Below are 21,264 nucleotides of genomic sequence, written 5' to 3' on the forward strand. Positions count from 1 at the left end.
AAAAGAATACAAGTACAAAAGTAAATCCAGTATTTATTCCATGATGGTTTTATAGCCGAATTTCCCCCCCCCCCCACCAGCCAAGAAAGACCCCAAAGAAAAATATGTAGATACAGAAAAAGAAAAGTAAGAAAAAGAAATAGAAAAGAAAGTAAAAGCAGAATGGACTGCTCAAAAGTGCAGCACACTGCACGAATCATAAGTTCATATTCTATTTAAATTTTCTTTGGAGTAGATCAACGCAGGTCTAGAGGGCTAAGAAGGACAGAATTAAAGATTTACACCTGAAAATTGTAAATAAGGGTGCCAAACTTGTAAAAATATGTTGTAATTATTTTTTAAGCTGTAGGTAATCTTCTCCAGAGAAATACAGCTATACATTTCCACGTTCCAACGTGCCATGCCTGGTTGTGAATCAGACTTCCAAATAACTGCTATACATTTTCTGGCCACTGCAAATGCAATTTTAACAAATTCTGTTTGATGTTTGGATAGTTTCAGTTTAGGTCTTATCCCTGTATTATTACCCAGTAAAAAAAAATCTGGGTTTTGTAGAAATTGAATTCCTGTAATCTGCTCTAAGAAATTTCCTAGATCTACCCAAAAAGGTCTCACTTTGGGACATAACCAAGTTGAATGTAGAAAGATTCTTACCTCGTCACCACATCTAAAACTTCGGTCTGATTTTAATTTATTTTCTATGACGGGAGATATGATTGATACAAAAAATTATATTGTACTAATCCATATCTTACATTTATCGTATTAGCCATACTATCCTGATGTAATTCAGACCAATTTTGCTTGCCAATTCTTACATTTAAATCTGATTCCCATCTCTGTCTGGACTTAGGAACCCCCCATTTGAAGTAAGAGATACATTGCTAAAGTAAATTTCTTTGTATTTCTCTTTCAAGTCAGAGTCTCCTCATCACTATAGTTTGGGTAAAAACATTGTTGGGCCCAGTTTGTCCCTTAGATACACTCTTATTTGAAAATAGCCAAAGATTAAGAATTCCATACTTATTTTTTAATTGTTAAAATTACATCAGTTTATCAGCTCATAACAATCTTCGAAGTATGTCATCTCTTTGAGACCAAATTTCCAAGATTTGGTCACCCATTGGACAAGATACAAGTCTGTTATGAGTCAAAGGAGAAAAGCCCCACCCCCTTGTTCCAATGTCACTTTATTTTTTTTATCAAGTATTGATTAAATGATTTAGCAAAGGGGTTTCTTTCTCACCAGTTACTCATTTCACATCCCATTTATATCTTCTGCTGTTCTCTCTCCTCTATTTTATCCAATTCCTTTTGCACCCATGCAGGTTTATCTCCTTCCTCAAAAAAAGAAAATAAGAAATCTCATCTGAGCTACTCAATAGTAATTTTTTTTTAAATTAGGGAGTTGTAAACCTCCCAGTTCATATTTGCATGTTAATTTTTCTATGGAGATCCTTGACATCTTACCCTTCCAAAGAAATTTTCTGACATTTTTAAGAACCTCTGAGATAATGGTATCGACAGTGTTTGAAAGAGATATTGAACTCTTGGAAATGTATTCATTTTGATACAATTGACTCTTCCCACTGTTATAGGTAGGACAGTTCATTTATTTTTGAAAATTTTATTTAAAGTTTATAAAAAGGAATACAAACATAAAACACAAAGCAAAGCTATATCTACCCCCTATAACCCTCCCCCACCCCCCTCCCAACTATCCCACCCCTTATACCTACCCCCCTTGGAGCTTGTATATATAAAAATTATACAAAATCAAGGTAGGTTAAAGTGTCAATCTACCTGTCAATCTACTTCTTTAAATATAAATAAAGTATCTACTTTACATTTAAATGCTTTCATTCCAAATATGAAGACCACATTTTAACAAAAAAAGAGTAATTATTTTGTAAATTATACATTATCTTCTCTGTTCAAACAAGATTGAATTTCTTATGCCATCTTTGTATACTTAACATCATTTTTCCAAGTTACTGCTATACATTTTCTGCCCATGGCCAAGCCCAATTTAATAAATGCAATTTGGGGATTTCCATACGCACTGTAACTGGGTTCATATAGCCCAATAGACACATCTATGGATCCACATATAATTCTGTTTGGAATAAATCTTGCAAAAATTTAATAACTTTCTCCCAAAAAGGCTTCACCTTGATACATTCCCAGACCAAATGCATAAGCATACCACTCTGATCGCCACATCAGAAACACAAATCAGACCCACTAAAACCATATCTCTTTAACTTTTCAGGGGTTAAATGTAGCTGATGTAAAAAAAAAATTATAATTAACTAAACTATAACATACATTAATTAATTTTGTAACACCCTCCAAACACAAATCTGAGCATTGTTGTTCAGGAATAGATAACTTTTGCTCCCATTTATCCCTTACCCTAAAAACATCTACCTTTTTCATATTTGCTTGTATCAACATATACATTTCTGAAACAAACCCTTTCTTCCCTTTATCCGTAATTAATTTCTCAAATTTCCACAAACTAGGTAATATTAACTCTTGCCCATAACACTTCATTAATAAATCACATACTTGATAATAAGCAAATAATGTATTCCGTAATATACCAAACTTCTCTCTAAGTCTGTCAAATGAAAGAAATAAACCTGCTTTGAAACAGTCTTTCACTAATACCATCCCCTTTGAATCCCAATCCTTCAAGTAAGGATGTCAATTTTCACAAAGATACTCTAGCTAACTTACTTTTCCACAAAAACAAATGTACTGTTTTATTCGATTCCTTAAAAAAACTTTCCCAGTATAGGACTGGGAATAGATTGAAACAAATATTGAATACTTGGATATATATTCATTTTAATGCAATTTACCCATCCAATCAATGCTAATGGCAAATCTTTCCATCTATCCAAATCAGACTTAATCTTATTTAACAATGGTAAGTAATTCAGACCATATAAATTTTGATACTCCTTATCGACAATTACACCCAAATACTTAATTTTATCAGACCATTTAAATTTGGTATTTGCATACAATCCAAATAATCTAATGTGATATTGGTAATATCTCACTTTTGTCCCAATTTACCATAACCTGTCATTGATCCATAACACTTCAGTAAGTCTTGTAACAGTTCTAAGGACTTCTTAGGTTGAGACAAATATATGAACACATCATCTGCAAATAAATTATTTTTATATTCCCTCTTATAAATAGTAATTCCCTTAATATTCTCATTCTGTCTAATAGCTTGTGCCAAAGGTTCTATAACGAATGCAAATAAGGCTGGTGACAATGGGCAGCCCTGTCTAGTTGATCTAAACAAATTAAAGACCCGCGAAACCTGTCCATTCATCACCACCCGAGCAGAAGTGCCTTAACCCAACCAATAGAGAGTGGCCCAAATTGAAATCTTTCCAACACTTTAAATAAAAATTCCCACTCCACACGGTCGAAGGCCTTTTCTGCGTCTAGCACCAGTAGCAATGGTTGGTTGAGTTGCTGTCTTGATGCATTGATTATTGTGATCAATTTGGTAATATTGTCAGCTGAAAACCTGTTCTTAAATCCTGCCTGATCTATATGAACTAATTTCAATTATATATAAAAAAAAAATTAAAAAAAAATTAGCCAACCTATTTGCTAAAACTTTTGCTACAATTTATAATCTACATTTAATAAAGATATAGGTCTATATGGTGCTACCTTTAATGGATCTCTATCCTAAACATAGAAACATAGAAGATAGGAGCAGGAGTAGGTCATTCGACCCTTCGAGCCTGCTCCGCCATTCAACGAGATCATGGCTGATCTTAAAGTTCTGTACCCCATCCCTGCCTTCTCTCCATAACCTTTAATACCCTTAGAAATATATCTAATTCCCTCTTAAATATATTTAATGAACCTGCCTCTACTGCCCTCTGTGGCAATGAATTCCACAGATTCACCACCCTCTGGGTAAAGAAATTCCTCCTCATCTCGGTCCTAAATGGTTTGCCTATTATCCTCAAACCATGGCCCCGGGTTCTGGATTTTCCCATCATTGGAAACATCCCATCTGCATCCATTCTGTTCAGTCCTGCCAGAATTTTATATGTCCCTATGAGATCCCCTCTCAATCTTTTAAACTCCAGCGAATACAATCCCAATTTGCGCAATCTTTCCTCATAAGTCATTCCTGCCATTCCAGGTATCAGCCTGGTGAATCGCCTCTGCACTCCCTCCATTGCAAGAACATCCTTCCTTAGATAAGGTGACCAAAACTGCACACAATACTCCAGGTGGGGTCTCACCAAGGCCCTGTACAGCTGCAATAAGGTATCCTTGTTCCTATACTCAAACCCTCTTGATATGAAGGCCAACATACCATTTGCCTTTTTAACCGCCTGTGGTACCTGCATGCTCGCCTTCAGAGACTGGTGTACAAGTACCCCTAGGTCTCTCTGCACTTCCCCATCTCTTAATCTATTGCCATTCAAATAATAATCTGCCCTCCAGTTTGTATTACCAAAGTGGATAACCTCACATTTATCCACATTGTAGTGCATTTGGCATGTATCTGCCCAGTCCCTCAATTTATCCAAATCACATTGGAGCTTCCTGACCCCCTCTTCCATGCACACAACCCCTCCTAGCTTAGTGTCATCTGCAAATTTGGAGATATTACATCCAATCCCCTCATCCAGGGGTAAATTGTGAACAGCTGGGGTCCCAGTACAGATCCCTGTGGCACCCCACTGGTCACCACCTGCCACTCAGAAAATGAGCCATTTATCCCAACTCTGTCTTCTACCTGCCAGCCAGTTCTCAATCCATATCAATACTTTGCCCCCAATCCCATGAGCCTTGATTTTGGAAGCCAATCGTTTATGCAGGACCTTATCGAAGGCCTTTTGGAAGTCCAGGTACACCACATCCACTGGCTCTCCCCCATCTATTTTACCTGTCACCATCTCAAAGAATTCCAATAGATTTGTCAAGCACGATTTACCTTTTGTAAATCCATGTTGACTCTGTCCGATCCCTTCTCTGCTAGTCATATGCTCCGCTATTACATCCTTAATAATGGATTCCATCATTTTGCCCACTACTGATAATTCCCTGCTTTTTCTCTACCCCCCTTTTTAAATAGTGGGGTAACATTAGCTACCCTCTAATCCATGGGTACTAATCCTGAGTCTATCGAGTTCTGGAAAATAATTCTTAAAGCATCTGCTATCTGAATGGCCACTTCCTTAAGTACCCTAGGATGTAGATTATCAGGCCCTTGGGATTTATCTGCCTTCAATCCCATCAATTTCCCCAAGACCATGTCCTTAGAGATACTGATTTCTTTCAGTTCCTCCCTTGATCACAGCCATGATCTCGTTGATTGGCGGAGCAGGCTCGAAGGGTCGAATGACCTACTCCTGCTCCTATCTTCTATGTTTCTATGTTTGCATTAGTCTCTGTTTCCCAACATCCTTGGGAGGTTATTTGTATCCTCTCTTGTAAAAACAGAACTAAAGTAAGAATTTAATTGGTCTGCCATTTCCTTATTCCCCATTATATATTCCCCTGATTCCGACTACAAAGGACCTACTCTGGATTTCACCAATCTTTTCCTCTTGACGTATTTATAAAAGCTTTTGCAGTTGGTTTTTATATTTGCCGCAAGCTTACTTTCGTAATTTATTTTTGCTCTCTTGATTAATCCCTTTGTCCTCCTTTGGTGCATCTTGAACTGCTCCCAGTCTTTGGTTGTGGTTCTTTTTTTGGCCAATTGATATGCTCTCTCTTTGGACCTAATGCTGTCTCTAATTTCCCTTGTTATCCACGGTTGAGTCACCTTTTTTGGTTTATTTTTATGCCAAACGATTTTTGCAAATTTCTCCATTAGATCTGTGAATGCTTTCCATTGTCTATCCACAGTCAACTCCCCCATAAACACCACCCAATCAATCTTACTCAACTCCCATCTCATACCATCATAATTCCCTTTATTTAAATTCAGGACCTTAGTCTCAGTTTTAATTTCATCACTCTCCATGTCGAGTGAGAATTCGATCGTATTGTGATCGCTCCTACCCAAAGGGCCTTGTACAACAAGATGGTTGATTAGCCCCTTATCATTGCCTAAGACCCAATCTAAAATGGCCTGCTCCCGAGTTGGTTCCTCGACATATTGGTCTAGATAACCGTCCCGTAAACATTCAAGGAATTCCTCCTCCTCAGTATTTTTACTAATTTGGCTAGTCCAATCTATATATAAATTAAAGTCTCCATGATGACAGCTGCTTATTGCACGCTTTTCTAATTTCTCTTTTAATGCCTTCCCTCACCTCTACACTACTATTTGGAGGCCTATATACCACCCCCACTAACGTTTTACGCCCCTTGCTATTCCTCAGTTCTACCCATATAGATTCCGCATCTTCTGAGTTGATATCCTTTCTATCAATCGTGTCGGTCCCTTCTCTCACCATCAATACTACCCCACCCCCTTTTCTTTCTTGCCGATCCCTCCTAAATATCGTATACCCCGGGATGTTAAGTTCTCAGGCTTGCCCACCCTGCAGCCATGTTTCTGTAATCCCAATCAAATCATATTTGTTTATCTTAATTTCCACAGCTAATTCATCTACCTTGTTCGGAATGCTTCTTGCATTAAGATATAAAGCCTTCAGATTTGCTTTTTTCACCCTCCTTGTTCTTTCTGATTTTTTACTTTTGCTGCCTAACCTAACTTTATAACCATTATCAATGCCCTTGAAAACTACTCAGGAAATAAACCTGTTTCTGTAGCTTAAGTACATCTGTATACACCGGAAGTAACAGGAGATGAAATTCTTTATAAAATTCTGTCGTAAAACCATCCTCACCAGGTGATTCTACACTTGGCATAGATTGTCATGCCTCTTTAAGTTCAAACTCCATAAAAGGACTGTCTAACAATTTTCCAATAAAGACAAATTCAAATTTGATAAGAATCAATCTGCTCCATATCTACAGTTCCTTCAGATATATACAAATCCCTGTAAAAAAAAACCCGAAATTCCTCATTAATCTCCTGCAGTTTATGTAAGTCCTAAATTTCCCATAATTGCATTAATTGTTCTAGAAACTAGTTTAGTCTTCAACAGCCATGCCAGTACCTTATGCGCCCTCTCCCCTAACTCGTAATAATGCTGCTTTGATCTCAAAAACTTTCTCATAATAAGTTTGTTTTGTATTATAACGAAGCTTCAAATTAGCTAACTGTACCTTATTCTCTTCTGTTGCATTACGCTGAAATGTTTTTTCCAATACTGCAATTTCTTTTTTCTAATTCCAAAAGTTCCGCCTTATACTGCTTTTTCACTTTAACTGCATAACTAATAATTTGACCTCGCAAATAAGTTTTCAAAGCTTACCACATCGTAAAACTACTCTGAACTGATCCCTCATTCATTTCTTTAATAAAAGCTTCATCTGATCTCTCAAATATACAACAAATTCAGGCCTTTTTAACATCTCATTAAATCTCCAACGATAATTTACTCCCACCTTCTCAACAACCTCACAAGAAATCAACAATGAATGGTCTGACATAATTCTGCTCTTGTACTCCACATAATCAACTCTATCTTGTAAATGAGCAGATACCCAAAAAAGGTCTATTCTTGAAAGTAACTCATGACATGCATAATAAAAAGAATAATCTTTCTCTGTTGTGTGAATTCTTCACCATATGTCAACTAAATTTAAATCCCCCATCAACTCAGTTATCCTTTTCACCATCTTACCTTTTTAAACAATTTTTGGAGATTTATCCAATAATGGATCCAAACAACAATTAAAATCCCCTCCAACCATCATATCCTGATTTGATTGATTCAAATATAAAAAAAATCTGTAACAAATTGTACATCATCTTCATTTGGTGCATACAAATTCAACAAAATACAAGCTTCCGAAAACAACTTACAATTAACCTTCAAAACTCTTCCGGCATTTTCAGAAAAAGATTCTAAAACAAAAGGCACCTTTTTATTAATCAAAATTGCTACTCCTTTAGCTTAGAATTAAAAGAAGATACCAAGACGTGGCCAACAGAATCACTTTTAAGTTTCAAATGTTCCTTTTCTGTCAAATCTTATTCAGATCTTCTTCAACCTTTTAAATAAAAGTAAATAATTCAGTTTGTATACATTTTTTAAGTTATTATCTCTACATATTCCTACATATTTTATCCCATTTACTGACCATTTAAATGGGCTATCTCTTTGACACTGAGTGTCTTCAGTAAAGGGCATAATTTCACTCTTATACCAATTTATTTTAGAACCCGAAATGTTCCCATAGTCTTCCAGTTTAGGGTACAGTTTCTGTAATGAAGTTGCTGGTTCGGTCAAATATATCAATAAATCATCAGCAAATAAATTAATCATATTCCTCTTGGTTGACCTTAAATCCCTAATGTCTGGGTCTCGATGGATTGCTTCTGCAAGTGGTTCTATTGCTAAAATTAATAGAGCTGAAGATAGTAGACATTCTTGTCTACTAAATTTTGTCAACTGGAACGATGTAGAAATTTGTCCATTGGTAACCACTTTGGCTTTAGGCTTATTGTATAATGTCTTAATCCAATTTGTGAAAATTTGACTTAGTCCAATTTTTTCCAGCACTTTAAATAAAAAAATCCTATTCCAGTCTATTGAATGCTTTTTCTGCATCTAATGCCACAACAACACTTAGATAGCCTTTCTTTTGTGCCAAATGAATTGTACTAAGCAACCTGCTTACATTATCAGCAGATTGTCTATTTTTTCACAAAGCCTGTTTGGACCATTTTTATCAATTTCGGCAAATATTTTGCCAGTCTGTTTACCAAGACTTTAGCAGTTGAGAATGATTCTGAGAGAGTATGTGTTTCTGATCCAATTTCTCCATAATGGATCAACAAATTTATTATTTTGCAATGAACTTAATGCTTCCCTTACCTCCTGAGTAAAGGGAGCATTTCAATTCTACCTGTTCTTCTGAATCTAACCTTGGAATCCTTATTTATGTTAAAAATTATTTTATTTTATTGACATCTCCTTGAGATTCTGATTGATATAATTTAGAATAAAATTGTCTTAAAAACCTCATTCATTTCTTGTCATGTTCATTTTTGTTTTCATCGCATTAATTGTTCTTGAAACCTTTTCTGCTTTCAACTGCCAAGAAAATACCTATGAGCTCTTTCACCCAACTAAACTTGTGTTTAGTTCATATTATCACTTTTTCCATTTGAAATGTTTATAATGTATTCAAGTTTTTTAATTTAAAAAATTGTCTATGCTTTTCTTCAGAGCTTTTCATTTGGAGGTCTTTTTCTGTTAATTATCTCTTTTTCCAATTGTTCCACTTGTATATTCTTTTTAATCTTAAAAGTATAACATAATTTATCCTCTTAGATAGACTTTCAAAGCATATTGTATTTGGTTTCAAAATATCTGAATTTGTTTTTAATAAAATTACAATATTCTAATCTTTTCAACAATAAAGAGCTAAAACACCATCCATAGACTGATTTTTTTTAATGTAATAATTTATTATCTGGCATCATGATCATCAATATCAAAGGAGACTGATCTAATAAAATTCTTGATATATATTAAGCGTCCATAATTACGCCTTGTAATTGAGCTGAAACTACAAATAAATTATCCTAGCATAGGAGTTGTGTTTATTTGAATAAAAAGAATAATCTCTTTCTCTTCAGCCAATTTAGCCTTTTAATATTAAAATATATTTCACTGTATTATTCATCTGTACAGAGGTTCATCACAATGTCTACATCTTCCCCCTTTGCCTCTCCCCACATGTCTCCAATAAGTTGCTCAATCTTTATCTTCCATGATATGGCACACACCCTCTAACAGTCCAAACAAAATGGAAAGAAAAGCAATAGAATATATATAATATAGCATATATGACATACAAAGAAGTTAATAACACCACCCCCTCCCACCTCCAGCGTTGTTAATGTAATACACAACATTACTCCCTCCATTGTATAGATTGTGGCAGTTGCCTCAAAAATACACGGTACAATAGAAATCAGACTCCCATTATCCCCTGGAATGTTCACGATATAATAGTTAATCGTTCTTTGTATGCTGGAGTTGTATCTGAGTATATTAAAAAAATAAGAAAAAATACATTATCTCGAATTAACCACTCCACTGGTCTAATACTCAGCAATGTTTCCACAAACTCAGCTGCACATTTGTAGTCTGAAAAGAATTTTATTTCATAATTTAGCAGAATTATCTTGAAAGTTGCTGGATGATGCAACACAAATTTGTATCCTTTCTGCCAAACGGAGTTTTTAACCGGATTAAATTCTCGTCTCCGCTTCAATAAAGCTGCAGTACTCTGCTTCCTTCAGAATCAAGCAGACCACCTCTTTCTTTTGCTCCTTCCACTGCTGCGATCAGTATCTTTTCCCTGTCCTGATGTTTTAGACACTTAATCAATATAGAACATGGCTTTTGATTTGACTTTCTCTGCTCACAGAACTTCGAGTATCCAATCTTGGGGGAAAAAATGTATAGGATCTTGATCTTCACTACCTTAAGTTCAACAATTTTGTTTCTTCTGCTAAAGTTTTCCAGTCTATCCAGTTTTTCCCCACATTTTGTCCCTCTCAACAACCACCGCATCTGTATCAATCTCTACTTTTCCTACTCTTTACATCTTCCACAGTCTTAACTCTTTCATCCAAGTTACCCATAATAACTTGCAAATTATTCTCAATGGCAAAATATTTTTAAATTTATTTATTTGTATTCTTCAATTCCCTCATTAAGTCTTCACTGATGCACTTCTCTTTTTGATGCTTTTGGCTTTTTACCTTTAGCAGATATTAAAACTTCCTTCTGTATCACTATCTCTTCTCCATCTCTATCACTGTCTTGTATGTCTGCTATGACTTCTTCCTCCTCCTCCAAGTCCTGTTGTAACAGCTGAAATCTCTCAGTGCTAGCAAAAGCACTAATTATGCCAACTGCAGTTGAGGGCTGATCTATTTTGCACATGCGCCAATGGTCTTCTTTGCCATCTCCCAGTGTTGAACAGGCGCCTCCAACTGCCTCAGTGGGAGGACCACTCATGCAAGGAGGGAAGATCAAACTCCAGCCCGCAGCCTCTGTTGTGTAAGAGGCCTTTGCTCCTGATCTTCTGTTCACTGAACTTCAGAGGATCCTACAATAAATTTGTTTTTCTTTGGTGATGTTCTTGGAGTGTTTAAATGTAGTTTTTCTTCACAGTTGACTTTTCAAACTTTACTTAAATAACTTTTTAATCAATTTCCTTGGAGGGTTGGGTTCCTGCTTCCTGACTCTATGGCATCACGTGACACTTCCATTATAAATGCTACTTTGAAGTCTTGTTAAAACAGCAGGTTTAAAGAATAAGTTTTTTTTTAAACTGCTGGAGGAACTCAATGGATCAGGCAGGAAAGGGATAGTCAGCATTTCAGGTTGAGACTCTGCATCCAGACTGAGAGTGGAGAGAGGAGATAGCAAGCACAAAGAGGGGGTGGGGAGAGTTGGGAGCTGTCAGGCAATAGGTGGAACCAGGTGTGGATGGATTGATGTAAGCCAGGTAGGTGAGGGGAGGTAGAGTTAGGAGACAGTGGCTGCATAAAGTTGAGAGATTTAAAAAAAATTTTTTACAGTTTATGAGCTTTTATAAATAATCTAACTTGCTATTTGGTTATATTAAAATGCTTTAAATGCAAAAATTTCAAATAAAGTGGTTTATTTGGATAAGATTCTGTAGAGTTGTTGATGTTATTGATTGATTGAATGAATGAAAAACTGGACTCCAAGATTCTCTATATTTTTCTTTAATACTTTAAATACTTTTTCTGTTTTTTAAAAGGATACATTTGAAAGAGGAATGGAACTTCATGCTAAAGTGACAATATTTGGTGAGGGTTGCCATGGCCATCTTGCGAAGCAATTGTATAAACATTTCAAATTAAGGGAGAACTGTGAACCACAGACCTATGGTATAGGTTTGAAAGAGGTAAGTATGCTTTGAATTCCTTTCCCATTGTATTATTGGCAACTTTGAGCTTTTACAGACCTGAAATAAGAATTTGATTAATTTGTTAAAACTGCTCATCATGCTAGATTGGAGAACCTTTAGCAAACCTTGATAGTGGTCCTTTTAAGCATAGATATTTAGAACTTTCAAGGAGAAACCTGGCAGAAAAATGCAGAGAAGGAATTTAAAAGAGCATGGAGAGAAACTGAAGGGTTAAACAGTGTTGATTTGTGGGAGTGAGTCCTTGAGATGTGGCAGAGACAAATAAAAGGGGGGAAACCAGTGTAGAGGTGCCCAGTGTAGGAGTGGAGCTTTGAGCCTCTGGCTCAAGAGGCTTCAATGAGCTGAGGTAAGGTCAAGTGAGCTAATTTAATCCTTTAATTAAATTAGGAGTAGTTAATGAAGTCAGCTGGGGCAGTGGACTGTTCCGATTGTGGGAAATCTGGGACATCATAATTGTCCCTGATAACTACACCTGTTAAAGGTACATCCAGCTGCAGTTCCTGACCAATTGAGTTAGGAAATTGGAGCTGAATGAACTCTGGATTATTCGAGAAGCAGAGGGGGTGATGACAGTCACTCCCCCAAAAGTTAGGAGGCAGATGCTGGGTGACTGTCAGGAGAGGGAATGGGATTAGACAAAGCAGAGCACCCCTGTGGCCGTCCCCATCAGCAATAAGTACAGGTACTCCCCAACTTGCGACATAGGTGACTTGCAACCATCCACATATATGAAAAAATATAAAATTTACATGGTTATGTTGTATTTGACAACCTATAACAGGGATACACAGCACACACCCAGCCTATGGACCCTAGGACACCAACTAACAAAGTAAGTACAGTGGAACCCCGATTTAACGCAAATTTGGATACAACACATTGAGACAATGAGTTATTGGGCTTATGGGCAGGAGCGGGAGTGCCCATGTATTAACGACAAAGAATGGGCAAATGGTGGTGTGAGATACGAGTTACAATACCTCTACACCTTGCTACCCATTCCTGAGGCTGTCACAACACTGAGGCAGCGGGAGAGGACAGGTAACATCACCCAGGTTCCCTGCCACAGGAGTTGCCTGACCTTGCACGGCTCTGCAGCCATGGAGTCCTGGTGCACGGGCCAACAGTCTCCATCCCTTGTAGGGATGGTCGTCCGAATCACATCACCCACTGAGCTTGACGCTGCCTACGGACCAGGCGACAGCTTCAGGAGAGATCTAGAGCTGCCACCATCCAAGTGGCTTGGAGAGGTCACCTAGGTTAGTGAGAAATTGCTGGGCAGCTGCAGGCTGTGGCCAAGATCCAGGCTTTGTTCCGAGGCTACCACATCAGGTGGAAGAGGGAGGCAGCTCTGGGGAGAATCCAGGGAAGTCTCCATAGACACTGTTGAGGGATAACCCTGAGAATGCCCACCAGCACACGAGCTTGGTGTGGGAACTTAGAACCTGAGAGGTTTAGAGCCGGAGAATGCAGCTCAAGGTCAAGGGACCATCAGTTTGGATCAAGTGCAACGCTTGCTGCAGCCCCCACATGTCCAATCAAATGAAGCTGTCAATGGCACCCTCAAAGCATATCGCGAGCCAGAGATAAACAGGGAGAATGGCATTGTTCCTAGAAATAAAAAAAAACAGCGTACAAATATACTGGGTTGGGTGGGAGATGACAATAGTCCTTGTTTGGTGGGGACAGTGCCTGCGAATGATCATGTTTATACAGTGAAACCCAGATTTAGTGCGACCCCGGTTTTTTCACGATACGGTTTTTTGGACCCAAACCATTGCATTGTAACGGGGTTCCACTGTGTACACATTTTGGCTCTTACATGTTTCGTATCCCTCTTATTGTTTGTCACATACAACATTTGATTTTAAAAGTTTGCTTTAAGACTTCAGTACTGCATGTGCGCAGGCAAAATTGTCAGAGAGAATTGAAAGAGATAGCAGACTGATGTAAGAAACAGAAAGTTGTGATAGTAGGAGATTTTAATTTTCCACTTAGTGACTGGGATTCCCATACTGTAAAAAGGGCTGGATGGTTTAGAGTTTGTCAAATGTGTTCAGGAAAATTTTCTTAATCAGTATATAGAGATACCAACAAGAGAGGATGCAATACTTGATCTCCTATTAGGGACTGGTCAGGTGACAGTGACCAAATTTAATTCAAGTTAATTATGGATAAGGATAGGTTTGGTCTTCAAGTTATAACCGTATAACAGTCTATGGCAAGGAAACAGGCCATCTCGGCCCTTCAAGTCCACGCCGGTTCACTCAAACAACTCCACTAGATCCCCCCCACCTATTTTAATTGGAGAAGGGCCAATTTTATGGAAATAAGAAAGGATCAAGGAAAGTGGATTTGGATGTTGTTTTCTGCCAAGGAATTGTTGATTAAGCAAGTGGAAGGCCTTCAAAAGCAAAATTTTGTGAGTGCAGAGTTTGCATGTTCTTGTCAGGATTAAAAGGTAAAGTTAACAGACATAGGGAACCTTGATTTTCAAGGGATATTGGCGATCTGGTTAAGAAGAAGATCTGGTCTAGCAGGTACAGGCAACAAGGAGCAAATGAGGTACTAGAGGAGTATAGAAAATTCAAGAAAATACTCGAAGAAGGAAATCAGGAAGACAAAAAGAAGACATAAGGTTGCTTTGGCAGATAATGTGAAGTGTAGACAGCTGCTTCAATTGGCTGTCTGCACCCACTACAACCACTGTACTCACCACGACGCTATTGCACATGTGTGAGTCCCTGCAAAATGCGCTAGTTAAAAAAGATATGGATGGTGGTGGATGCCATTTCCGTGGGCTCCCGTTATACATTGTATTGTTGAATTTAGCAGTAAAACATTCGGCAGAGGTTGCCACTTTGCGTGTCTGGTTATTCAAAGCATCAACAAACATGGTGTCAGAAGTCTGAACCTGAAGCCTTCAAGTGAAAAGTGAGTAACAAACGCCATGTAACTGTGCCATAATGGCAGACAGATTCAGAAGGCCTGACACACTCGTGTTTGAAGGGAATGTGGCGAGAATTGTCATGTATTCGAACAAGAATATGATATATTCATCGCAGCAGCGCATAGTGATGTCTGTCCAAGTAAAACCATACATTTTACTAAATTTAGCGAGCTCTGAGGCCATCGAAAGGAAAAGGCCATTCATAGATGCAAACGAGGTGCATGAAGGGAGTATCGTTATCAGCCCTGGTGCATCAAGAGAGGACCCTGAATGTTTAAAAAGAACATTTTGAGAAATGTGCACTCCACAAAAGAACTTAATGATGCAAAGGCATAAATTTAATACCAGAAACCAGAGGCCTGGCAAGTCGATTCAATTGTATGTCAGCGACCTAAAAATGAGGGCAAGGACCTGTGACTTCGGAGTGCTCTGTGAAGAGTTGATTAAAGACAGGATGGTCTGCGTCATCTGCGATGAAGGCATGAGAAAAGCACTGCTGCATGACAAAGAGCTAACAGTCAGAAAGGCCATCTCTACATGTCTGGTTTACGAAGCCATGGAAGAGAACAGCAGAAAGCCGCCCCCCCCCCCCCCCCCCGCAGCAAAGCACAACCATAGACGGAGTCCAAGCAGGACCTGTGAACAGGCAGTGGCCGGAAGCCAGAAGAAGATGAAGCCAACCAAGCTCTGCTACACTTTCACCCAGGATGGAGTGCGGCAACTGCAGCACTGACCATACACCAAGACAAGATATGTGCCCGGAGTTTGGCCAGCAGTGCAGAGCCTGCCGGAAATTGAACTATTTCAGCAGATGCTGCAGAGCTAGACAGTCACTGACCCCAAGACCCAGATACAGAAGGACGATTAACCAGTTGGAGCCTGAGCAAGGACAAACCAACTTGGATGATGTATTACGTTGATGGATTGACTCTGCAGATGGCAGGAGACCCAACAAGAATCAGAAGGAATAACGAAGATCAATGGTAAAGCAACAGACGTGAAATTTGACACTGGAGCCAAATCCAATGTCATGTCACGAAGAACGTTTAATCTACTGAGGAATTCAGAATAGGTCATACTGTGCTCTAAGTCCACAAGTCTAGTAGCATACAGGGGCAGCAAAATTAGAATCAATGGCACAGTGTGACTACAGTGCTACGTTCAAGAACAGCTGCACTGTTATGAGCCCAGAGGACCCCACAATCCAGCATTAATAGATATTCACCAAGACAAATGGTTACTTAAACTTAATTATCTTTAAACATGAAAACAGAATTACACTTTAATTTATCACTATTAACTTACTTTACCCAACTTAACCCCTTTCTAAGCACACGTGTATGTGATGTGTGTGTGTGTGTAAGTTCAGAAAAGTTATTTGGTTCACAGTCCAATCTCACTTCTCATTCCTCCCAAGTTCACTGGTTGCAGGCAGTTCTTATACTGTGCATAGAATTTAACATGTATAAAGTTCACCAGGCTTTGGTGCTCGAAAGGTAAATGGTTACTGCTCAGGAAGGTTCTAGTCGTTTTCAGAGAGAGATGTGATGTTCCAGGGCATCCACAACTGAGGTACTTCCATCAGTCACCTCAGTGTCTTGCTGACGAATCTTGCTCCATCGGGGTTCTCCAGATGATGACTTTCTTTCAGGTCATCACAGAGTTCCTTTCTGTTTCACTTATTCCAGGTGAAACATTAGACAGCCAGTCCTCTCCTCTTGCATGAACCACAAGGGCTTTGTCCAGGCTGTCTTCCAGAAGCTTGCCAGCTTGTCCTGTTTCAATTCCAGTAAATTCTGCTGGCTGACACTGTTAGAGTCTCTGCTCTCTCTCATCCCAATCCATTAGTGACGTCTCTGGAGCATGCTTCAAAGCTCTTCCAAAAAGGTGTGAGAAGCCACTGTGTCTCCAGTATTTCAAATAAGATCTGTTTTAAAGTGTTTGCATGTGACTTTCTCTAACAAACCTTTCCCAATTTATCTCCCCAAAACATTTCTATATACTCTATCACAGCACATACTAACTTTTTTCGTAGTCCAAGAAGATGTCCTGCCTCTGCTGGACCTGAGCGCACTCATGGACATGGATCTTATTTCAGTCAGCAGAGATGTCACCAGATAAGTCTGGCCAAAGATGATAATCTGACGCACAGAATCTTTTCCAAGTACAGTGACCTTTTTATGGAAGGTTAATCTTAAGCTCAACCCCCACAAGTGCAGGTTTCAGCTAAACCAGGTTGGTTATGTAGCCCATGTTTTCACAGCAGAAGGCCTGAAGGCAGACCCTTCAAAGACCAGAGCAACCAGTGAAATGCCAGTACCAACAGACGTGACAGCGCTACAACGTTTCCTGAGCATGGTCAACTGTCTGAGCAAGTTCATTCTGAACACTAGTGATCTTACCACACCACCAAGGCAGTTGACGCATAAAGACATGGTTTGGTCCTGGCAAGAGCAACAACAGAATGCATTCCATGAATTAAGAAGGCATGTGTCATGCTCACCTGTTCTATCGTACTGCGACGTACGAAGACCAGTCATGCTAACCTGTGATGCATCACAGTTCAGTCTGGGTGCAGCATGCCTGCAGGATGGAAAACCAGTGGCCGACGCATCCAGGTCACTCACCACTACAAAGAGCAGATATACTCAAATAGAGAAGGAGTTGTTGGCAGTAGTTTTTGCCTGGTCAAAATTCAACAACTACATTTACAGCAAAGCAGTGACCATAGATACGGACCACATACCTCTGGTCAAAATCCATGCAGCCCCTGCACGATTACGGAGAATGATGTTCAGGGTTCAGAAATACAACGTGACTTCAGTTGACAAGTGCGGAAAAGAAATGCACTTAGCCGATGTGCTGTCTCATGCTCCCAGGATATGCATGATTCGACAAGCTGAGGAAGGGAACACGTTTGATATAATGACAGTAATGCACATCTCCTCCTCCCGGTTGGAGGAACTGAGACAGCACACGGCTGAAGATACAACTTTAAGGACCCTGAGCACTTTTATTAAGGGCGGCTGGCCCAACAAGCAGGACAGCCTACCACCTGAATTGCAACCCTACTTCCATTCTGGGATGAATTACTTATCAATGACAGAATCATAATGAAAGGCCTTAGAGCAGTAGTTTCAAGTTCACTGGAAAACATTTATGTCAACATCCTGCACAGAGAGCACCCAGGTGGGCTAGAGACATTGTTTTTTTTCTCTAAGGATGACCGAGAACATAGACAAGGAGGTACAAGCTTGTTCAGTGTGCAATAGCACCAGGCCACACCAACAGAAAGAGTCGCTGCAGCTTCACGCAGTGCTGGACCTCCCCTGGTCAACCATGGCAACAGACATCTTCAAATGGCATGGTCAACAGTATTTGGTTCTTGTCGATTCATACTCTGGATGGTTTGAAATGGACCTTTTCCCCAATGTCACCTCCTCAGCAGTCATTATCAAGTTAAAAAGACACTTTTCAGTGCATGGGGCACCCCATACTCTGTTATCGGACAATGGCACCCAGTTCACCAGTGAGAAATCAGACACTTTGCAACAACATGGGATTTCAACCACATCACTAGCAGCCCGGACTACCCATAGTCAAATGGGTTGGCTGAAGGAGCCATGATGAGCACGAAGCAACTCGTGGGGAAGTCCCACAGGGAAAATACGGATGCGTTCCTAAACCTGCGGAATCTAAGGAGCGTCCCCGGCAACATCATATTGTGCTCTCCAGCACAACGGCTCATGTCCAGGCAGACACAGACAACTCTGTCTGTGGCAAGGAGACTCTTGGAGCCTCAGCTAAGGAGAAATTAAATCCCAACCTCTGGACAGAAGACTAATGCAGAAAAGGTACTATGACAGAAACGGCTGACCACTCATACTATTAGCAGAAGGGAAGTCATAAGGATGCAATCTCTACGGGGCTACAACCATATGGGCATAATCAAAAAGAGCTGCCAGGAGCCCAGGTCATACCTGGTGAAATCAGAAGGGTGTATCAGAGAAACCGTTGACACATCCTACCCATAAGGGAGCCACCCCATCCCAAACCATTCCTGATGAAACTACAGACCAGCCACCCCCATTCAAAATCATTCCTGATGGAACTATTAACCAGGATCTGGAACATGAGATCGGCTTGGCGGAGCTCATCGGTAACAACCCATAAAACCGATGGCCTCAACCCCGAGACCATTGATAGCACATCTTTTCAAGCTTAAGCACCCCAGGTATCCACTTCCACCAATGGCTACGACATTCCTCACTTCGGGCGCACTTGTAAGCACAAACCAAAATATCAGGATTAAACTGGGCTGAGTGTTCACTGCTGAACTATAATTATTGTAATGTATGACACGTACATGGATTGTGGTATGTGAAGGGGGTTGCCCAAGAAAGGGGATGTGCTGTCTGCTCCCGCTGTTCTAGCCACGACGCAATTGCACATGCACGTCCCCACAAAGTGCACTAGTTTTAAAAAAAAGAGACAAAGCTTGGCTGGTGGCATATGCCATTTCTAGGGGCTCCTGTTATACATTATATTGTTAAATTTAACAGTAAAGCATTCATTAGAGGTTTCCACTTTGTGTTGTCTGGTTATTTGATGCATAAATAAATATGAAGCTAAACCCGAAGGGTTTCTACAGGTATATTACAAGGGACAAAATTGATCCCCAAGAAGAGCAAAGTGGTCATCTATGTGTGGCACCTCATGAGATGGGTTTTTTTTTGCCTCAGTATTTACTCAGGAAACTGGCATAAGGTATAAAAAAGGAAGGGAAGCAGGCAATAGTGTCATGGAACATATAGACATTAAAGAGGAGGAGGTGCTTGCTGCCTTACAGCAAATAAAGGTAGATAAATCCGCCAGGCCTGAAATTATATTTCCTTGGACTTTGAGAGAGACTAGTGTAGACATTGCAGGGCCCTGGCAGAAATATTTTAAATATCCTTAGCCACAGGTGAGGTGCCAGAGAATTGGAGGAAATTCTGGGCTGGTCAGGCTGGTGAGCCTGACGTCAGAAGTAGGACTGAGAGATCAGATTTATAGTTATTTGGACAGCCAAGGGCTGATTAAGGATAGTCAGAATGGCTTTGTGCAGGGTTGGTCGTGTTTAACGAATCTTAGAGTTTATCAAGGAAGTAGATGAAGGAAAAGCTGTGGATGTTGTCTAAATGGACTTTAGTAAGGCCTTTGACAAGGTCCCACATGGAAGGTTAGTTCAGAAGGTTTAGTAGTGAATGATTGCTTCTCAGATGGAAGCCTGTGATTAGTGGTGTGCTTCTGGGATCAATGCTGGGATCATTGTTGTCTATAGCAATGATCTGGATGATAATGTAGGAAATTGGATCAGCAAGTTATCTGATTAAATTAAAATTAGAGGCGTTGTGGACAGTGAGGAAAGCTTTCAAAACTTGCAGAGGGATCTGAACCAACTGGAAAAATGGGACAAAAAAATGGCAGGTGGCATTTAAAGCAGATAAGTATGAGGTGTTGCATTTTGGAAAGACAAACCAAGGTAGGACATACACTATAAATGATAGTGAGGAGGGTGGACGAACAAAATGATCTGGGAACACAGGTACATCATTTGCCGAAAGTGGTGTCACAGGTAGATAGGGTTGTAAAGAAAGCTGTTGGCATCTTGACCTTCATAAATCAAACCATTGAGTACAGGAGTTGGGACGTTATGGTGAGGTTGTATAAGACATTGGTGAAGCCAAATTTGGAGTACTGTGTGCAGTTCTGGTCTCCTAACTACAGGAAAGAACTCGCTAAAATTGAAAGGGTGCAGAGAAGATTTACTAGGATGTAGCTGAGTCTTCAGGAGTTGAATTACCGGGAAAGATTAACAGGTTAGGACTTTATTCCTTGGAGCATACAAGAATGAGGGGAGATTTGACAGAGGTTTACAAAATATGAGGATATAGACAGAGTAAATGTGAGTAGGCTCTTTCCACTGAGATTAGGAGAGATAAATGCGAGAGGATGTGGGTGAAGGGGGAAAAGCAAAGAGGAAACATTAAGGGGAATTTCTTCACTCAGAGAGTGGTGGGTGTGTGGAATGAGCTGCCATCTGTCGTGGTAAATGCAGACTCACTCTTAAGTTTTAAGAATAAAGTGGATAGATACATGGATGGGAGAAGTTTGGAGGGTTATGGACTGGGTGCAGGTCAGTGAGACTAGTGGAATATATTTTGGTACAGTCTAGAAGGGCTAAATGGCCTGTTTTCTGTGCTGTAGTG

The 21,264-nt window shown here is 39.6% G+C and overlaps 1 protein-coding gene across 3 annotated transcripts in view; it reads left to right on the forward strand.

The window, feature by feature from the left end:
* Window positions 1-21,264, forward strand: part of etfdh (electron transfer flavoprotein dehydrogenase) — a 102,023-nt gene that overhangs the window by 39,291 nt on the left and 41,468 nt on the right. For all 3 annotated transcript variants that reach the window (XM_069926238.1, XM_069926237.1, XM_069926236.1), the window contains exon 7: window positions 11,893-12,039. In XM_069926238.1, coding sequence (XP_069782339.1) covers window positions 11,893-12,039 — 147 coding nt within the window. The remainder of the gene's footprint in view (window positions 1-11,892; window positions 12,040-21,264) is intronic.

The sequence above is a fragment of the Narcine bancroftii genome, chromosome 3, assembly GCF_036971445.1.
Source record: "Narcine bancroftii isolate sNarBan1 chromosome 3, sNarBan1.hap1, whole genome shotgun sequence".
Lineage (NCBI taxonomy): Eukaryota > Metazoa > Chordata > Chondrichthyes > Torpediniformes > Narcinidae > Narcine > Narcine bancroftii.